At 32.4% G+C, this 23540-nt stretch overlaps 1 protein-coding gene across 1 annotated transcript in view; it reads left to right on the forward strand.

The window, feature by feature from the left end:
* Positions 1 to 12351: 12351 nt before the first annotated feature.
* Positions 12352 to 23540, forward strand: part of LOC143912401 (uncharacterized) — a 29155-nt gene continuing 17966 nt past the window's right edge. The window contains exons 1-2 of the mRNA XM_077431677.1: positions 12352 to 12680; positions 15658 to 16605. Coding sequence (XP_077287803.1) covers positions 12558 to 12680; positions 15658 to 16605 — 1071 coding nt within the window. The 5' untranslated portion in view covers positions 12352 to 12557. The remainder of the gene's footprint in view (positions 12681 to 15657; positions 16606 to 23540) is intronic.

Below are 23540 nucleotides of genomic sequence, written 5' to 3' on the forward strand. Positions count from 1 at the left end.
ATTGCATCTGTGCACATTGAAAGGTTACTTGTCATCTGATGTGCAATCTATCATTCGAGAAAATGAGAATTACGTTTAAAGCTGCCGTTCTGTTAATCTAGCGATTTTAGAGCGGATGCACCAAACCCGGAACATTGTACGTTTAGCATGACGAGGAAAAACATAAAATGGAATACGTGGGTGATAAGTATGACAAGAGTAATAGATATGGTGGATAGAGTGAAGAGATTGAGATGGCAATGGGTGGGCCACGTGGTTAAAATAATGGATTTTGATTTTGATTTTTAAATGCTTTTTATTATTACGAAATTATGTTCACAATACATCTTATATCTATTTTAATAGCTACTGATCTACTGATCATTTTCTATTTTACAATTTAATTTAATTTGGTTATTAATCACAGTATTATATTATTCTAATGTTAATCTAAAGCATAATAGGAAAAAGAGCTCAAAAACCTATTTACAATCCTTATAAATGTTCATAATACATTTAATACATAATATTAATTAAAGATTCTCTAAAGTCGATGACCTAAAGCAGATTGTGTTTAGGTAATCTGTGTTTATACCTGAAGGGTATAGACATTTTGTTGTAATCACCGAGACTCTTCACAAGTGTGTTAGTATGGTTATTAGTGATTCTGTCATAGAATCTACTTAGTTTTTTAGTAATGTCTGTAACAAACGGAATATTATATATGGCATGCAGTTTTTTCAGGTTAGTATATATGGGTGTATTATAAATTATTTTTAGGGATTTATTTTGTATTACTTGGAGCTTGGAAAGGTTAGTATTCGAGGCGTTATTCCATACAGGTGAAGCATAGGTTAATAATGGTAATATGAGCGCAAAATAATGGATGAAAGATGTGCAAAGTACTAGAATGGTACCTGAGCGAATGCGAAAAGGTAAAAGGAAGACCGCAGGGAAGATGGGTAGACGAAATTAGGAAAATGTGTGGGGTGAGATAGTTGAGAGTTGCGCAAAACGAGTGGAAGCGTATTGGAGAGGCCTTCATCCAGCAGTGGATGGTGAATGGCTGTAGATGGATGATGATGATGATACATACATATATAGATATAGTAAAAAAAATCACATAAAGCTGTCATTGAATGCCAAAATTGCACACTTTTCAGGCCCTTTTATATAATGTACATTTCAAATATAAGAATACAAATGTCATACCGTGAAGAATTGACAAAGCTCTATACACGAACATAATATCGAACACACATCATTCACAATGTCAACGTCGAGTTTTCACCGCGTTTGAATTTACTTTCACTTTATAATACATTAACACGTCATACGGAAAAGTAAAAATACATTTTCGCGTACTACGGCCCTGTATATTAACGAATAAGTAGGTACATACATACAACATACACACAGAGAATTTTCATTCAACTTGCGTCGATATATCACCATCATCCCGGGCCGGCAATATCGTAGACACTTTTTCGCAGTCGTTTGATACAATAGATAATATACAGCGCGAGCGTAAATCACGTCGCAAGTATGACACTACCCACCCTCCCTCCCCCCAACGCCCACAGCCCTCGGTGGGGCAGATTTATTCTCGGTTAATGTGAAAGGGCACAAAGGACTGGGCGTTCGCTCAATTTATTAAGGGTCGGTTTTTCGTTCGATTGAATTTTCGGCTTTGAATGTTCCCGCCTCGCGTCCACCCTGTATATGGGAATATGACGTTCGGAGCGAAGGGCAAAGGTTCGGGACAAGGTCGACCCCACGACACACCCTCTGTCTCTGGGGAATGTGTAAAAAATGCTGCCGATCTTAAAAGGTGGCAATAAGACCTCGACGTGGACAGCATCCCTCCTAAGATATGTCCACACGCGTTTCCTCAATGTGACAAATAAAAATTAATAAATTATACTACCTGTATACCTACACGTATATGTTAACCAGCAGCGTGGTCTAGTGGTGAGTATTGAATTCAATCGTGATTGATGTCACGGGTTCGATTCCTACTAAGAGTCTCGTTGTTGGCCAGACCTTGGTGTGTCGAGGTCGATCGTTTCTTATCAGAATTTGCCAATTTCTTGTTAAATTGGTTCTTGTAAAATTGGCTTTTCCATCCAAATTTTCTGTTGCAAATCTTGAGTTGTTGTTATATATCAGGTTTCGGCAGGTTTCTCACCATAGACGTCTCTGTGGTTGTTTATCGAATGTAAACATTCGTATTGTTACATGAAAAATGTTATTAATCGTATTCATACGATGTTTGTAATATATGACCATACATGTCATGTATTGTTTCGATTTACATATGTATGAATGTATGTAATAATTATGTATTTAGATATCTCGTTAATTATGAGTTTTCAATGTCTTGTAATAAATTAGCCATAGTGACGACTTGGAGCTAATCTGTAATGTCACTATGGCGAAATTGTAAAAAAATAAATAAATAAATATACTATACCAAATATCTTGCAATATAATATTTGAATATATATGTACCTTTCGATTTGAAATTTTTACTAAATTTATTTTATTATATATATTTGTTTATATAAATTATGATGTTTTTTTTTATATTTTATAAAAACTTCCACAGTGCATCATCTTCAACATCTTTTTTCAAACCTGTGTTTGTGTGTTGAAAAACTATCAAATTTTAACAATTTAGAGATGACTATTTAATTAAGCCGAGTTCCCTTATTTTATCAATCCTCAAGTGCGTATGGATAATAGTTTAAAGCATGTTTTCTTTCGAAGTTGTGGGTGGTTTTAGATAAAAAAAGTTCATTAAAAGCCTTTTAAGTTTTGAATGTGCTCAAATTACTTTTCAATTGTGGTCATCGAGTGTTAGAACTCACAATATTTGGAATACAAATTTTTATACATATGTACATATATGAAATTTTAGTCAAAATATTTTTTAATTGTACTCGAAAAACAATGTTATATCAATCAAAGTGCCAGGGCGGTGACCTGGCTCAAAAATAAGTATCAGGTCGGAGACCTGGCCCGACTACACCACTGCTTAAATGATTAATTTATTTATTAAAATATATTCCATGTTGTTTATTGTGTGTTTTTGAATACATTGAACAATTTTTAACGATGCACTTGCCCATCTTGCGAGTAAAATTAGCAAACAATCGGTCATACGTCGAGCACCAAGCATCAAATACGACTGCCATGCTTATTATTTAATAAGAAATCGGGATCTGGAACTGAAACAGAAATCGGGATCCGGAACTGAAACAGGAATCTGGATCCGGAATTGAAAATGGAATTTGGATCAGGAACTGAAACAGGAATCTGGATCCGGAACTGAAAAAGGAATCCGGAAATGATAAAAGAACTGAAAATGTAGTCCGGAAACATAATCGAAATTGATATCATCGTCGTACAAACTTTGATTTGTTTTCGATGTTACCAACAAACATTACATATTTACTTACAATCATATATACATACTTACAAAGTCTCTTTCGAAATTAAATATACATATATTAGGGGTCTACGTGACGAGACAGAATGTTAAATGACAGAAAACGCAAATATCGGAAGGCAAATATCGAAAGACGAAAGATCTTAAGTCGAAAGATAAAAAAAAAAGTGCATGGTAAACGATACATACTCACGTACATACTCACTTAATTTGCGTGAGCAGGATACAACAGGAACAAGTGGAACATGCTTTTCCTCCCGTATTCTGCGCGCGCACATTAATACGGGAGGAAAAGCCTGTTCCTCTTGTTCCTGTTGTATCCTGCTCGCGCAAATTAAGTGAGTATGTACCGTTTACCATGCACCATTTTTTTTGATCTTTCGACTTAAGATCTTTCGATTTTCGATCTTTGCCTTCCGATATTTGCATTTTCTGTCATTTAACATTCTGTCTAGTCACGGAGACCGATATATTAGATATAATATATAATGTTTATTATTGTAACTACATATAAGGATATGACTAGCCGACAATGCCTCATGTGTACATACATATGTACATATATGTACCTATGTGTAGTCAAACGGTAACATGCCAACCAATCTCATGTTGACTAGAACCATTAAATTCTGGAAAAAGTATAAACCAGAGTTACCCAATCTATCAAATCCATTTTTTTTGGTTTTTACTTTTTTCCTCAGAGTCACTATTTTAATTTATATTAATTAGTATTTAAATTGAAAAACTATTCTTTCTTGATACTAAAAAGTTGAAAATAAAAACTTATTCGTTATCAGGTTTTCTGCTATAGAATATTTGGTTTGGACGCTGCTTTTATAATAGTGAATCTAGACAAAATATTGATATATGTATGTATGCTTAAAAGTCAGACTCCAATTTTATATTTTTCCTCTTACACGAGATCCATAAAATATCGTCATAATTTTTAAAGTTCTGCCGTTAGAATTGAGGATATATGTATGTGAAAGTCTTGAAGCACCGTTCGATATGATCACTTATGTGTAAGGTATTTCGCGTGATATTCGACCGTATTTCACATACCTGTACCTATTTCCGGAAAATGCTCCACGCTACGGAGGAAAACCGACCCGACGACGGCGGGGAGGTAATACGAGGAATTTTCCGACGTTCGAGTGAGATATTTCTACCTTTTTACCATTATTATTATTATTTTCGTGTGGGATTGAATTTGCATCCGATCATCGGCGGACGGTTAATCTTCAATTTGTTTGACAAATGTGCGATTCCGATCGTTACCCGCTAAGATAAACGATCCAAGATCGCACAGTCAAATGCCAAGTTCGGCACGAAACGATCGGCCATATTTCAAATGGTGGCATTTAGAATCGTCCATTTGCTGAAACCCACGTCGCGAAAACATATGTTATGCGGACATCAAAGGTTACATTGGAAAAAAAATATCTGCCGAGTTTCAAACTAGAGACATTAATCTCAATCGATACTTTCGAACTGCGTATGTTTCAATTTGAGCTCTATACACATTAGCTTGGTGTGAATTACATACATATATTTTTATTATCTGGTTACAAACCGGCGTTGACTGGCAAAGTTGGGCATTTCTGAACTTTGCATGGCACAACTCGGGAGAATTAAAGTTGGGAAAACATCTTCAAAAGGTTTCAAAATTCATCTATGTACAATATGTAAGATAGAATACTTTAAAATGCTAATTTCGATTGAATTTCACTGTTTGAATTTCGGCATTTACGAAAGACGAGATATTCATGGGGTGACATTTCGATAAACATTGATGATTGGCAATTCTTAAAATTGAGTTGGATCTTTCTGGCAAGTTTAAAATGACTAAAGCCGAGACAAAAGTTTGAAATGAGCATGCGGCCACGTGGTTTGCAACCATTTGTAATAAAATTTGGTAGCCTTTAATTGAAAAATGTGAAATTGCATAGCATATATGTACATAGTGAGTAATCATTTTTATATAAATAATGTTTAAACAGTCTCATATTTAATAAAATAAGCTAAATTTTAATTTAGCTCATGCTTATTATTATTTAATTAAATTCCATATTTAAATTGAATACAATTTTCGACTTTAACACAGTCTGAACTTACATATATACTACTTTTAATCATAATTCTAGCGGAAAATAATCAATCTATACTAAGTTTGACCTACTAAATTCGAATATGAAATTACTTTTTCGCTTTTGCAGTTTTCATCTCAAAATCTGGTATTGCTATTGAAATTTAGTATTGCTGTGCTAAAAGTGAGTATTGAAATGTATAGTTAGATATTTTTTCTATTAATTGTGATTTTTTATTGTTTTAAAATACTTATAATTAATTATCTATTTTTAACTTTTAAAATTTACTATATATGTAATTAATCATAAGTATTTTAAAGCAATAAAAAATCACAATCAATAGAAAAAATATCTGACTATAGATTCCAATACTCACTTTTAGCACAAATCTAAGAATATCACAAATCGACAAAGTTGAGTAATACATCATATCCAATTGTATAATTATACATATATTAAGTTTGGATCATTGTGGCATTACATGAATCCCTAATTCACCACAACGGTCGAAAAAAATACAGAGGGAAGACAAAAATAAACATATATGTATATGTTACACCGAATCCATGAAATTGTCTATTACAAGCATTCGGCAAGAGAATTGCCGAATGCGTGAAAAATGCAAGCACGTTGCCCAGTTCACGGATTCCGTAAATTCTTTGCCGAATGCGTGAACTGGACAGCGTGTTATATTATAACCAAGTGTCAAAGTGACAGCTTAATAAGGATGTTTAATTTAGTTTAATTTACATATTATTATGTATAATATGACTACATACATATGTTTCACTGTTAAAATATTGATCAAAATGTATAAAAATGGCATTAATTTATGTATAAGTCATATAAGATGATCGAAACATATGTATGTAGTCATATTATACATAGTAATATGTAAATAAAACTAAATTAAACATCCTCATTCAGCTGTCACTTTGACACTTGTCCACGCTGTCCAGTTCTAAAAAACAACACCGGAGCGCTGCTGTCTATTTGCCGACTCCATGCTTTGAGCAGACAAATTCTTGCCGAATACACGCATTCGCCAAAAAATTAGCCAAATCCGTGAACTGGGCAACATGCTTGCATTTTTCACGCATTCGGCAAGAGAATCGCCGTAATAAACAATTTCACGGATTCGGTGTAACATATATACACAAACAAAAATATATTTAAACACAATTATAAAACAATAAATAAAAATTTCAAATAATAAGATACAAAGAAGGAAATGTCTTACACTTACAGTCAGTTCCAATAATAAGAACCCGCTGCAAATGCAAACATCCAAATACAAAACAAGGTCTAAATGGAAGAGAGTAGATCAAAATTCCACACATACATACATCACATTCAATTATGATAATTATGATGAGCTCAGACTACCAGACAAATAGTTAAAAATAATATATGTAATTATCATGTCACGTTCCAACGAAAGATTAAATCATTTTTCATTTTTAAAAGATTTATTTATTATTATTAAAACGTTACATTTATTTTATAGGTAGATACATATACTCGAAAAACGACACATTTAATTATGGAACGGAGAATTTAAATGAGATACGTAGAACTGTTTCACTTTAACTTTGCTTCACTATTTAAATTTGTTCTGCTGCTGATGTGTTGACTGCTACTCTCGGAGTTTTGATGATATCGACTACCACTCTCGGAGTCTTGATGGTGATGACTAACTTAAATTCTAACAGTAATGAGTTTATATACTCTTCTTTAAAACAACGAAGTTTGCCTTGTCCATACAAACGTATTACACTTTTCTCTTCCTCAATAATGGCACTAGAGAAATTATTTTAATATGCTATGGATATCCAACATTGGAATGTTTCTATGGTTTTATTTTTTTGATTAGCTATTTTTTATATGAGTCAAACATCTTTAAAATCGCCTCTTTTTTACACCCACGAAAATAATCCAGCGTGTTTATTTAACGGTTGATTTAAAAAAAAAATACGACCACACAAACATAGAAAATATCTTTCTCATACCGATGATGATTTTTTTTCAAAAATTGGTCCAGTTTCGGAGGAGAAAACTGGAGAATACGAAACCTCAATTTTGTCGATTTAAAATAGATATTATCTGGTCACTCAAAATATGTATTGATATATGTATATTGTAGCATTTACTCAATATATATGTACATTCACTCAATATATATATCGAAGAAAGGAACGGCAACAAAATTAGCGTTTCGGGTATCCAGCCCTCTTAAAGCCACATGTCGTACAATTTTGGTTAGTCAATGTTTAAGGTATGCTATAAATCAATGGTGTTACTCATGAAAGTAGGTGTGCCACAAATTAATGGTGCTACTTATTAAATTAAGAGTGCCACAAATCAATGGTGTGTCTTATATGTCCCTACTGGTTGGTCGACTACATTGATAAGCGAGTTACTTAACAGTATGTGTAATAAATATTCCGATACAAACAGATCGCTTCGATCACTAACTTGGCCGTGTTCGTCAAAAATTTTGGCAAAATTCGTCAATTTTTCCAGAATCATTTATCACATCATGCATCGAAGAAAAGGCTGTTTTTCTTTCGCAGACAACATAAACTTTACGGCATCGTAATCGATCGAATGGAAAGTGTGTGATTTCCTCGCGTCGACAAATCCGTCCGTTTTACGACCGCGCGCGCGCTCTACGAATATATTACATACTTGTATGAAAACAACAAAAAAACACAAAAGTTATCGGCGGAGCTGCTCCGACGATCGTCTGGGGAGGGTTGGGGGTGGGATTCTCATATCCATCCCTTCTCGATATCGAAAATTTGAGGGGTGTGGTGTGGCAGGTGCGCTATCTCCGACCGGCAGCCTCTCGCGATAAGCCCCGACCGTGAAATTAGCCCATCAATATGATCGTCGAGCTTCCAACCGGACTCTAGCTATTCTCAAATCAGACTCTGTTTTATGACTTATCATCTTCTTGTCCAATCAGAATGGTTTTACGACCGGGAGAGCGATGATCGAAAACAATGTGAACGGAAAACTCCTCTTCTTCCTTCTTAAGGTGGCTATTCGTGTCTCTCGTTGGGATACAATCTACTATGTATGGTCGATCCGATGTAAACCAAATGTTCAATATTAAATCTCTATTTGAAGGAAAACATTTAAAAATTGCATTTTACACTTATATTTAATCAATTTACATATCCTGTTGACCGCATATCTGCTGACTGCAAAGGTCAACACTGATTGCAATGCTGTTTGAATGTAACAGCATGCAAAAATTTCTTTTTAAAATACGCTTTTGATAAAACTGCATATTTAATATCTGAAATAAATGTCATGGTGAGTAAGTAATATGTATAAATCAAATATGTGTACAAAAGTACATATACATATGAATAGTATAGACCCATTAGACATTCCACGACCCAACAACTAATAGGTCTAACTGAACTCGTGACGAAAAACTTTACTATGAAGAGAAGTACCGGAATGGTATATCTCGACATAGAAAAGGCTCAATATACCCAATATTTAATCGCAATAGCTCTTTACCAACTCAAAATAAAATGAAATTATATCGTGCGCTCATATTACCATTATTAACCTATGGTTTCACCTGTATGGAATAACGCCTCGAGTAGTAACCTTTCCAAGCTCCAGATAAAACAAAATAATTTATAACACACCCATTACTAACAAACTAACCGGTATATTATATGACAGAATCACTAATAACCATACTAACACACCTGTGAAGGGTCTCGGTGATTACAACAAAATGTCTATACCCTTCAGGTATAAAACACAGATTGCCTAAACTGTCAAATTGTCAGTGTTTCAATTTACAAAAAGTCGTGTCAAAGGATTAGGAAGTCGTGTATATATTTTCATTTAAGAATTATTAATATATTACTTTTTCAAAAATTGGGAAATATCAGATGCTATATAATGTGCGAAATATAAGATACATGTACACATATTAAGATCTTTGTGATCTAATCTTAGGTCATGTTTATTAAAGTGGAAATTTAGAATATTGTATAGTACGTATAATATTACATAGATATGTATACCATACTTAAGCAAAAATAATGTTTATAGACAAAGAATGTCAGCATATGCGGAGATAGTTTTTTATTCATTATATGCGAAAAGGAGCCAGCCCAGAACACCAATGAAAACTCGTGTAAATGCGACAAAGCATTTATTGTAAATTCCGACGGCAATTGTATTTCTTCTTGTATTCCAACATGTTTAAAGAAGGACACGTGCTTCTTGAAATACCATGAGTATATAAAAATTTCATCCATGTGGACTCATTTCATTCATAGTTGTGCTGGTAAGGATTGTTACTGTAACTGCACTGAAATTGTCAAGTACATATATATTAACAATGATAAATACGAATGTTCATATGATTTCAATTACTCTCTGACCTGTCGAATTGGACACGAGAAGGGTTATATTAATTCTCACTTGTGCAAGCCTATTTGCGATCCAAAGTGCGAAAATGGAAATTGCACCGGCGTAAATCAGTGCACTTGCGAAATTGGATACGAGAAGGATTATCAGAAACCCCACTTGTGCATACCAACTTGCAATCCAAAGTGTGAAAACGGAATTTGCACCGGCGTAAACCAGTGCACCTGTAACGCTGGATACAAAAAGGATTTTCAGAATCCCCACTTGTGCATACCAACTTGCAATCCAAAGTGTGAAAACGGAAATTGCATAGGCGTAAACCAATGCACCTGTAACGCTGGATATAAGAAGGATTTTCAGAATCCCCACTTGTGCATAGCAACTTGCGAAATTGGATACGAGAAGGATTATCAGAAACCCCACATGTGCATACCAACTTGCAATCAAATTACAAATTATAAAAAATAACAAATAAGGGAATGTCATATAAAGAAAAGAGAGAAAGAAAAATAAATATAAACATACATATGTATGTATGTGTAAACACAGACAATAATACATTTATACATAATCATAAAAAACAATAGCAATTATAATAGCAGATACGTAAAAATATCAAATATAAAAAATAACATAAGGAATGCCTTGCAGATACAACCAGTTCCAAATAAATAAGAACCAACTGCAAATACAAAACATCCCTGTGAGGCCCAAATGGAAGAGAGTAAATCAAAATTCCACTCATAAATCACAATGAATCATAAAAAAAATGATGAGTGCAGACTACCAGATAAATGGGTTATAGTAATATCCGACAATTTACGCTCACTGAGGTGGAAAATATCACATTCAGTCTCGGCAGCGACGATTTCATTAAGAAGTCGAATAGCTCTTGGAATAGGAGCTATTCGAAAAAGAACTGTGTGGGCAGGAGGTACAGCCATCAAATGATGATGTCTACCACGCACATAGTTATTAGGGACATAAAGTCCCAACTGATCCAGCAATAAAGGGCATGACGTATTACCACGTAGTAGCTGGAGAACGAAACGAATTAATGAGAAGTTTCTCCGAAGTTCAAGCGAATTATACCCAAGTATGCTCAAAAGAAATTATATATCGTATTGTTTAATATGCGTTATATTGTTATATGTAATTGATTAAAAAAAAATTTTCTAGACTAGAAAATTTTTTTCTAGAAAAATGGTTCAGAGATGAGGTATGACTTTTCTTATAGATCTATGCCCAGTGAATACGAATCTGGTAATAAAAAATGTTGATTGGCTAGAGATTCGGAGATATGTGTGTTTTTTAAATCGCGCGATTTTTCTATATCTTAGTGTTGTTTGGTCGATGTCTCAAAATCTGTCAATTTCCTGTTCCAAATGAATATTGGAATCTATATTCGGGTATTTTATCTTTCATTTCTAGTACTTTTAAGCTTACAAGTAGTCGTCCAGTTCAAATCAAAAGTCAAACTACGTATTTTCCCTTGGAATTTTTTCCCACCGTTAATAATATTTTATATTGAGTATTTTCTATTGAAACATGTTTATTGGGATAGTATCCTGGCCACACTATTTTTTGTTTTCGTTTTAAAGGATTAATTGGAAGTGTGCTGAATTTTAAATCGGTAAAATTTCGAGCTAAAATCTCGTACTAGTATTTACTCGTATTTACAAGAATCTGAATTGAATAAATAGGGATAATATATTAAATTGTCTTTATATCATACAATAAATATCAATATCAATATATATATATATATATACATATGTATATATATATATATATATATATATATATATATATATATACATATATATTAGCCAGCAGTTTGGCTTAATGGTAGCGTATATAATTAGCACCACTGAGACCGAAGGTTCGAATCGTCAAACTGCTGGTTAAGTTTGGGGGTTTTGTGACTCCAAGTCGATCGTTTCTATATCAGAGTTTGCCAATTTTATCTGAGCATTGCTGAAACAGTTCCTGAAAAATTGGTATTAGATCATTTCCTGTTGTCACAAAAATCTGTCTGTCTATAATTTGTAATAATTATGCACAGTAATCTGAAATCTATAGATATCTCTATAAACATCTCTATAATTTCGTATTTATTATATGTATAAAAATTGAAAAATAATCCATAGATGTTTCTATGATTATTATTTCTGATTAATTGTTATATAATTAATTGTTATATGCTATATATTCTGATTGTATATGTATTATTGTATTTCTGATTTCTGATTTTTTATGTATTCTGTATTTCGTTATCGTACACCCGTCGCATTGGAGCGATCTGTAATGACGATTGTATATTGATTGTAACAATAAAAATAGAAATAAAATATATTGTATGTATGTGTAATGTGCTGTTACGACCTCCGCGTTGGGCGTGTGCGGTGCGGTGCGTAAACGCAGTTTGACAGATAAGAGTTGACTCGCGTCCGCTGATAGCGACCGCAAGGAAACGACGAGGATTGATAAGGACGTTTGATAAAAGGCGAATGGTGTTTTAACCTGAAACTGTCTCCATCCATGTCGTCTGCCTTACATACACATAAGTGAAACTATTTGACGACCGAAGGAGTTTTACGCGTTTTAACTAATTTAATATTAATTTCAATTAGAAAATGTACAATGTATGTCATTTTTATATCATTTCAATATTTGCTACGTTTCTATTGATCTTTGCTTTCGTGAAAATTAGCGACGCTAATCTGGATACAGACAACTGTGGATATATAGAATATATAGTAAGTATTATCTACATACGTTTATATATTATGTGTACTAGTGTTATGACCGTTGAAATTTCAACGAGTACTTTCGGATTGATACATGATTGAAAATGGTGTCACGACAAATCACTCAACGGCGTTACGCTCATAAATTAAGATTTAACTGGTTTGTATACATTTTATTTATTTATCTGTGATATAATAGTGTGTTAAATAGTCACGATACATTTAATTGAGTTTTGGAATAATTATTGTGTAAAAAAATAACGTTTTTGTAAGCTGTTTTAATAATTCAGTGAGCGAAATGTCGCGTGAGTGAGCCAGTTGTCACGTGAGTGAAATTTCGTGTGCGTAACGCCGTTGAGTGTAAGTCCGTGAATGATTTGTTGCGGAACCATTTAAAATAAAGTTAAAATATCAATAGTAATAATTAATCGGAATCGGAACTGAAACAGAAATCGTTAATCGGTTATGCCAATTAAATCAAGCAATAAAAATAATAATAAAATTATAAAACCCAAAGTTGAAATACGAATCGGAATCGGGTAATATGAAAAGTATGAATTTTTTCATCGCGTGACGTAAGCAAAAATGTATGTTTAATTTACAAAACCCAATACCCATAATTATGTATAAATAAACCACGGTGATTGACCTCGCAACCTTTAATATTATAAAGTACATATATATGTATATCGCAACTAAATTGTGTTATTTAAAGCAATTTTTATATCGGGACTATAGTCGAACGGTCTGCGTACACTGTTCTCTCTAGTTGTGTAGGAGTAGGTACGATCCCGAAATCTGGAATTATTTTTATTTTTCAAATATCGTTTAAATCTAAATTAGTTTCAATTAAAAATATATATCATCATCATCATCATCATTTACAGCCACTCGCCATCCACTGCTGGATGAAGGCCTCTCCAACACGCTTCCACCCGTCTCTGTTTTGCGCAACACTCATCCATCTCACCCCGCACATTTTCCTAATTTTGTTCACCCATCTTCCTTGCGGTCTTCTTTTTACCCTTTTGCATTCTCTCGGGTACCATTCAAGCCCTTATTTTGTCCACCTTTCGTCCATCCTCCTAGCTACGTGACCCGCCCATTGCCATTTCAATCTCTTCACTCTATCCACTATGTCCACTACTCTTGTCATACTTCTCACCCACGTGTTTCGCTTTCTGTCTTTCCTCGTTATGCCAAGCATACAGCGTTCCATACTTCTTTGAGTGCATTGGATTTTGTTTAGCATCTTGGCGTTCAGTGTCCAGGTTTCACATCCAAACGTCATCACTGGCAAAACGCATTGATCAAAGATCCTTTTCTTCAGGCAGAGTGGCATTTTTGATTTAAAAACAGCATTCATCCGTCCAAATGCACTCCACGCTAATTTCATACGTCTCTTTATCTCTTCATTTTTACTACCAGACATGTCAATTATTTGACCTAAATATAAATAATTATTTACTACTTCTACTGGTTTATCATCTAATGGGATGCTATCAGGCATGCAATAACTATTGAACATTAGTTTGGTCTTATCTACGTTAATTTTTAATCCTACTTTTCTAATTCCCTGTCCAGCTGTGTTAGTCTGTTAAGTAGGTCAGCTGAATCACGAGCTATTAAAACTATATCGTTTGCGAACCGAAGGTGACTCAAGAAGCGACCGTTGATGCTTACTCCGACTTTGTCCCATTCCAAGTTCCTGAAAACTCCCTAAAGCACCGCATTGAATAACTTGGGCGAGATAGTATATCCTTGTCTTACTCCTTTTCCTATGCTAAATCTATCTGTACCTGAAAAAAAATTAACCGAAGCTGTGGCGTTCTTATATATTGCAGCTAACAGCCCCACATAGGGTTGCGGTACTCTCTGTGTTTGTAGAGCGTTAAGTACTGCATTGTGGCTAACTGTATCGAAGGCTTTCTCATAATCGACGAAACCTAGGCACAATGGCCGTTGATATTCGTTGGCGCGTTCGATTAGTTCGCCAACTACTTGGAGGTGGTCCATTGTGCTGAAATTTGCCCTAAATCCTGCCTGTTCTATAGGTTGGTTCTCGTCGAGGATATTCTTCAGCCTTTCTGTAATAACCTTCGTGAAGAGCTTGTAGACCGCTGAAAGTAAACTAATGGGTCGGTAGTACTTGATATCGCTTTTATCACCTTTTTTGTGTATTAAGATGATAGTTGCGTTATTCCATCCTTCTGGTATAGCTTGGTTCTGGATGCATTTGCTGAAAAGCCTAGCTAAGATATTATTTAGGGGGGAGCCGCCACATTTTAGTAAGTCAATGGGAATATTATCTTCCCCTGGAGTACCGTTCTTTGCAGTTTTTAGCGCGGCCTCTACTTCGCTAGGCAATACTGCAGGAACCCTTTGGCCGTGTGTCGATTCCAGAGCGGGGAATTGACCGTTGTTGTTTTATATAATTGTTTGATATGAAACAAAAAAAAAATGTTCGAAACCTCGCTAAATTACGTATTTTTATATAGCGAGAAGGAAAATATATAAATTAATGATTAAAAAAAAGGCCATTTGAAAAATCGACCATAGCTTAGTGCTTAACTCGATGAACTCTAATATATATGTATATGTACCTCTAAGAGAGTTTAATAAGGTCGCGGGTTTGAAACGTGGTTTCGACAAAATGAATTAATACAAATCAATTTTTCAATTTCCAAAAAGTTGCGTTAAAAGATTGGGAAGACGTGTAGATAGTTTCATTTTAGAATTATTAATATATTACTTTTTCAAAAATTGGGAAATATCATATATATTCTATGTATGTATGTATATAATGTGTGAAATATAAGACACATACATGTACTCATATTAAGATCTTTGTGATATAATCTTAAGTCATGTTTAGTAAAGTGGAAATTTGAAATATTGTATAGTACTAGTATACTCTACATAAAATTACACTAATATATTATATTAATATTATACTATATATAAAAAGCAAAAATAATATTTTCAGACACATGAAGTATGGCCGTTGAAAGTCAGCTTATGCGGAGATGGTTTTATATTCAATTCAATAAAAAAATTATGTGAAAAGGACCCAGCCGAGAACACCAATGAAAACTCATGTAAATGCGACAAAGCATTTAACGTAAATTCCGACGGCTATTGTATTCCTTCATGTTTTTCGACATGTTTAAAGAAAGACAGGTGCTTCTTGAAATACGGTAAGGATACAAATATTTTATCCGTGTGGATGAATTATTGCATGGGTAAGGATTGTTACTGTAACTGCACCGGAAGTATACTTGGAATCCAAGATAAATACGAATGTTCATATGATTTCAATGAAGATTTCAATCTGATTACAACCTGTCGAATTGGACACGAGAAGGATTATATTAATTCTCACTTGTGCAAGCCTATTTGCGATCCAAAGTGCGAAAATGGAAATTGCACCGGCGTAAATCAGTGCACTTGCGAAATTGGATACGAGAAGGATTATCAGAAAACCCACTTGTGCATACCAACTTGCAATCCAAAGTGTGAAAACGGAATTTGCACCGGCGTAAACCAGTGCACCTGTAACGCTGGATACAAGAAGGATTATCAGAAACCCCACTTGTGCATACCAACTTGCGATCCAAAGTGTGAAAACGGAAATTGCATAGGCGTAAACCAATGCACCTGTAACGCTGGATATAAGAAGGATTTTCAGAATGCCCACTTGTGCATACCAACTTGCGATCCAGAGTGCGAAAACGGAAATTGCATAGGCGTAAACCAATGCACCTGTAACGCTGGATATAAGAAGGATTTTCAGAATGCCCACTTGTGCATACCAACTTGCAATCCAGAGTGCGAAAACGGAAATTGCATAGGCGTAAACCAGTGCACTTGTGAAATTGGATACGAGAACGAGTATCAGAATGGACACGTGTGCAAACGGATCACTGAAAGAAATGTAACAAATGTTAAAAATAAAGCGACTCCGACTCCGATTTCGTATTTATATATTTTTTTGTTTTATATTATTGTAATGTGTTTTTATTAAATTACTAACGTGTAAGGCACATATTCTCATAGATACCCAAAATACGCAGATTTCCCTAGTTTGATTTTGATTTTTAAACGCTTTTTATTATTACTAAATTATGTTCACAATACATCTTATATATTTTATCAAGTATTAAGCAGTGCGTGTTTGTCATTGATGTATTAAAATTTAGCCTTTGGTCGATGTTTTTGATTTTTTTAAATGCTTTTTATTATTACTTACTTACATATGTATGTTCAGATTACATCTTATATCTATTTTAATAGCTACTAATCTACTGATTATTTTCGATTTTACAATTTTAATTTAATTTTGTTAGTAATCATAGTATTATATTATTTTAATGTAAAAAAAAGCTCAAAATACTATTTACAATCATTCATTTATATAATTATTATTTAACTAGTCTTATTTTTTAATTATTAACAATTGTAGTAGGTACTTAAGTTGTACTTTTCAAACCACGATTCTCATTTTTTTTATACCTGAGCACTGAGCACACATGTACTGAACCTCAGTTAATCAGTTATGCAAACAGTAACCGGTAAGATTCCTGTAACAGGAAAACAATTTTTTTTATGCAATGACAGTCTGAGTATACATATATACATATGTATATGTATGAGCCGTTGTATGTGAAATTTGAGTTAGTCTATATGTCTTCATTTCTAGAAATATCTCACAAAACATTAAATATTGTATGATGTTTTGCAATTTACAATTTTTAAAAATACTGATGGCCTGTAATACGTTTTTTCTACTTTTCCATGATTCTGGACATATCGAATTGGAATAAGTGATAACAATGTGTGATTTAAGTCAAACAGAAATAGTGTCTTAGAAACTGAAAATTGAACTTTCGCCACTTTGAAATATAACGGCTCATATAACGCCACCAAGCAAATTTATTCATTTACAAAAAATATAATAGCATAATGACTTTGCAGATTACCCCAATGTGCCATTATGTTTAATTAAGTATATAACATACATATAATAAAACAACGAAATAAAAAAAAAGTGCATTTAAAATAAATTATTCGTTCAATGCCCAAGTTTCGCATTCACACGTCTACACTAGAGGTTGTGATCGAGAATCTCGTCTCGAGAATTCTCGAGAAATTTTGATTCTCGTTTCTCGAAAATATTTTATATGAAAATTCGAGATTCTAGATTCTCGAGAAATCGTTTTTTAGAATCTCGAAAATATTCAGAATATTTTAAATTTATCACTACATGTTTTTGTTCAACAAACTGATTGATTTATATATGTACATATGTACTTGTTAACTCGAAAATAATTTAAAGTAAAATGTTTAGTGTGAATATATGCATGAAGCGCGAAGTTTTTCCTAACAGGAAAAGATGTTTGATTTATTATTTATGTATTTGTATTTATATATATATATATATATATATATATATATATATATATATATATATATATATTTGTGAATTTGTTTCATACATAGTAATCAATTTCTGGTCAGTATTTTTATTATTTGTCCGATATGTCCAGTATTATTATTTTTTGATCATTATGCTATCTTTTGGTCACAGAAACACGGACAAAGTCGGGTAGCAACAATAGGATATTTATAAAATTCTTTGTTACATATTGTTATTATTTTAAATTACTATTGTTTATTTTTATTTTTTTTCTTCTCATGCCTTCTTTTATAATATATTTTTTTTATATAATTTTTTTTCTATTCAATGTTGTATTATATCTCTCTATATCTTTATTTCATTATTTCTTAAATAAATTTATAAACCCCTAATATAATATAGTTTTTTCTTATTTTTATGTTATCGATTTTCTATATTAAAAAAAAATTATACTCGAGAATTCTTGAGAATCTCCAGAAACAAAAAAGAAAATCTCGAATTCTCGAGATTCAAATATTCCAAGAAAATAATATTTTCAAATCTCGAGCTTCAAATATTCCGAGAAAATGAGATAGTCAAAAATAGTCGAGATATCAACACTGTCAAGACACATTTATTAAAGATCTTTTTCTCCAGGTAAAGTGGCATTTAGATTGGAAAACAGCATTCATTCATTCAAATACACTCCATCCCAATTTCACACCTCCTTATTACTGGACATATCAATTATTTGAATCTAGCTATTTCTACTGTATTGTTGTCTAATGCAGGGTTTCCCAAACTTTTTCTGCAATGGAACACTTCACAAACCCGAAAATTTTAACGGAACAAGTTGTGTAAATATGTATAAAATAATGAAATATATTATTAAATTACTTATTATCTATTTTAAAATATGTATAGTAAACAAAGGTCTTAACGACTTTGATGATTTCGAGTCCTTGAATCGCAAATATTAGGAACAAAGAAAATATATTAGGTACGAAGAAAACGGAAATAAGACAATAATAGCTTTTTTTGCCATATTGAGGTATTCTTCTGATAAACTTGGAACACCAGTGTTCTGTGGAACATAGTTTGGGAAACCATGGTCTCACTGGAATCACTTATATTTTAAAATAATACGAACATATTCATTTATTTATTACAATTTTGTCATAGTGATATTACAGGGTAGTTCCAAGTCGTCACTATAGCTAAACAAAAAAAATAAAGTATACAATAAGATGAAAATAAAATTAAAAATAATTAAAAACACATTGAGCATAAAATATAAAACAAATAATCAAAAGCAAATATAATAATAGAACATGTTACGAGCCCAAATAAAAGAATCCCTCAACCAGATCAGTATATTTTAGATTAAACAAATCTAAACTAATAGAAATCCGGTGAGAATCTCGATGCCCCTAGAAACAGGCGACGAAATCATCAAATTGGTACGTGCCCCAGGCGAGGAGTATAAATTGCACTATCTAATATATCTGAGTTGCCTGGGAACATTGAAGCTCAATTTAGCACGAATTTGAGGATTTCTTACTAAACCAACCAGTAATGTATAAATATGTATGTTTCCTTAAATATATGTACTCTAATAGTAGTTAATACTCTAATAGTTAATAGTAAAAATATTATTAATATTAAATTTACAATCTTAAAAAATTGATCAAAAAATTTTTTATCAATAATAAAAATTCTTGCTATTAATATTAATCTACAAATTCAACTTCTTAAAATAATTAAACTTAATCTAAGAAAATCAACCCCAAAAATAAAAGACTCGAGGGAATTATACGCACTAGGATAGAGCCAAGGATAGCAACCGTAAACCATCATGTAGGTATATCTGAGAAGCTTTCTTTGTACTTTTTGATTCTCAAACAATGGACCCTATATCCATACATATTTATATTGACTATTTTATTTAAGTTTGGACTTTTGTAGCATTACACGAATCCCTAATGCGTCAGAATGGTCGAAAATATAACAGAGAAGATACAAAATATAATGTATACAGACAAAAATACATTTATAAATAATCATAAATAATAATAGTAGACAAAAGTATATATTTATTTAATTTATTATTAATAATAATAATAACAATAAAATGACCAGTGTGACCTGAAAGGTTGCCCCAAAGTGTCACACAAGTTTTACAAAACAAAAGAAAGAAAATAACAAAATAAAAACACTAAAAATTCCAATCATTCATCTCATTCAAATATGTAGTCTCGTGCTGAATCTCAAGAACCTAACCAGCTCATCAACATGACAATTGAACAGGTCCAAATGCTCATCAATCACATTAAGGAACCGGATAGTCTTTACAAGAGACGAGTTATTGAAAGCAGTCGTTTTCGCAGGAATAGGTTGGAAAAGTAAATGATGTCGCAAAGCTCTACCGCATTCAGGCGCCGAAAATTTAAATTCAAATAAAATCGAAGGGTTGTCGAATCTTCCCTTTAATATTCCAAAGAAATATTTGGAAATGGCAATAATTCTTCTCGAAGATAGTCAGTCAAAGCCTAGCATACCTTGTAAGGCAGTGGGAAATAAATAGGGGTAATATTTATATTTCATAATATAAAGGCATCTAAGAAATTTTTTTGAACTCTTTCTATCAAGAGAGAGAATTTAATTTCAGTGCGACTCCAAATTACAGACTAAAATAAATATATCAAATAAACAGAATACATAGTATAGGATATCTTGCATTTATAGGGAGTACCAATATATAAAAACCAGCCGTAAATACAAAACATCCCGCGAGTCCCAAATGGAAGAGAGAAGATCAAAATTCCACTCATACATCATACATATACAGTTATAAAAATAAGGATAATTTAATTAATATTATGTATTATGAGCATTTATAAGAATTGTAAATAAGTTTTTGAGTTTTTTTACTATTATGCTATACATTAACATTAGAATAATACAATACTATGATTACTAACAAAATTAAATTAAAATTGTAAAATAGAAAATGATCAGTAGATCAGTAGCTATTAAAATAGATATAACATGTATTGTGAACATAATTTCGTAATAATAAAAAGCATTTAAAAATCAAAAAAATAATAACAGATAAAAAAAAAGCTTCTATATATATACAGTTTGCTACCAATGTTTCCTCTAGGGCAATAGTCTCAGTGCATTTAGCGCCATCTATTGAAAATTTATTTGGTAGTTTTTACCGGATTGGTAGTTTTTACCATTTTTTTTAATATCAAACAATTGAACATTTTGGTCAAACTTGAAAACTACATCATATACTTTCAAACGCCCCATAGAAAAGTAGATTCATAGAAATAATTTATACTTTTCGGCTCATTTAACATTTCGCGTTGTATTTAAACTTTGTAAGCGTACAAATAGTGTATATAAATTTCGTACATTTCATAATTTATATTCGGCGCGGAGGAAAATTTTATAAATTCCATTCGCGTTTTCGCATTATCAAAAAACAATTTATTTTTCCCGAGTGGTTGGCTGTTGGCCGTAAAACAATTTTTTCTTCTCCTTCTACTCCGTAAACGTTTCATTTAAGGCGAGTTCGGATCAAATTTATGTACATCGCTTTTCAGGTGCGGTTAATATTCAATTTTTCGCAATAATTCTCCTCGTATTTCAAGCCCATGATGAATATAAATTATCGCCAGAATTCACGACCTGAAATTTATTACTCGAGCGAATAGATTACAATTTTCCACTTAATATACGAATACCCTTGCCGAAAGTTGCATTTCCATAAGTACGTATCTACATATATTGATTTAATATTTAAAAAATTAAATCAAACTGATTTATATAATAGAAATAATGCCTGTCAAAAGATGCATATGTATATATGTATCCTGCAATATGATGGGTATTTCATCTGAATGTGGATTTTAGCTTTTGTCATTGTCATCGAGCAGAGCCGGTAAACCTAATGACGATAATGGTATGACCGGTGGGTCGTTCTCTGTCGGAAAATGGACGATCCATCGTCCGCTTTTCAACCGGAAACGGTCGTTAAAATATTCACGTGTTACGGCCGCGACCGTCAAATCCGTTAAAAGCGTTTCGCACAGACCGCGGAAAATTATTCCGCAGAAAGTCAAAAGCTAAAATTATGGCTATATAATATTAAATATTGAAATTAGAATGTGACTTCATTGGCTAAAAGCCTTCTATGTTCATTGACGAGATGAAAAATGCTAGATTTATGATATTTTAATTCAAAACCTATATTTTATGAAGATAACATTGGCCTATTACAATGATTTAGTCATACCATACGGAGTTATGTATGTATATGTACATACATATATCAGATATTAAATAAAATAAAAATGACGTTCTAACAGCATGCAATAATCTACATCCTTCATGGTATTATTTTTTCACTTCTTCAAACCTTCTTTATCAAACTGCTTTTCCTCCTCTTTTACAATCTAGTTTTCCCAATCTTAATTTTTCTTCATTTTGAGTTCATTATAGTTTCGTCCTTCATCTTCTCTTAGTTTTCTTTATATCATACTTGTTCTAAGAAAACCTATTATTTTTGAATAAACCTTATTTTTTCACATTCTTTTTTGAGAGTTTTTAAATTATTTCCATTTGTCACGTAGATGAATAAAACGTTTCAAATTTATAATAATATCCAATTTAGCATCATTCAGATACAATCATAGATCAATAGTAAGCGTGTAACTGTGTGGTTACGGGTTCAATCCCTAGCTATGCTGCTGGCCACATATTGGATATGTGACTCCAAGGTTTCATTGAAATGGTTCCAAAAAATTGTCTAACCTGTAATATTTCTTGAAAAATTCGAGTTTATATCATCTTGAATTCGTTGATTTATAAAATGTTGCAAATTTTTTCAAATTTTTTCAAAAATGTCTTGCAAATTTTGATTTATTCATTAAAAAATGTGGCAAAAATGTAAATTTATCAAAAATATGTCAAAAATTATCAATAGATGTCTGTTTCATGCTCTGTTAAATTAATCCATAGATTGTTTATCGACGTTTGTAATTGGCCACAAAGAAGCATTGGGGCTTACTTGTTAGGCCTTCCAGGTATATATGCATATATGTATGTAAATAAATAAATAAATACATTCGACAAATCAAACAGTCTTTCTAACTTTACAGCCTTCAAAGTCATAAAACTATTATATTATATATCCATTTTATTTTTAATTCAACCAATCCTTGTAGTTTTTTCCATAATAAATCATCTTACGTACATCCCCATTCGAAACATTAACATTAATGTTTCAACTTCATGTTCCAGTAAATATGTACATATGTATATATGTATGTATACTTGAGTACAGACAATGCAATATTTGACTACTGGACACTGGACAACAAATTACATCGACCTAAACCTAAATTTTAATACAAACAATGACAAACACGCACTGCTTGGTACTTGATACAATATTCAAATTTATA

This window comes from Arctopsyche grandis, chromosome 5 (genome assembly GCF_051622035.1).
Source record: "Arctopsyche grandis isolate Sample6627 chromosome 5, ASM5162203v2, whole genome shotgun sequence".
NCBI classification, from domain to species: domain Eukaryota; kingdom Metazoa; phylum Arthropoda; class Insecta; order Trichoptera; family Hydropsychidae; genus Arctopsyche; species Arctopsyche grandis.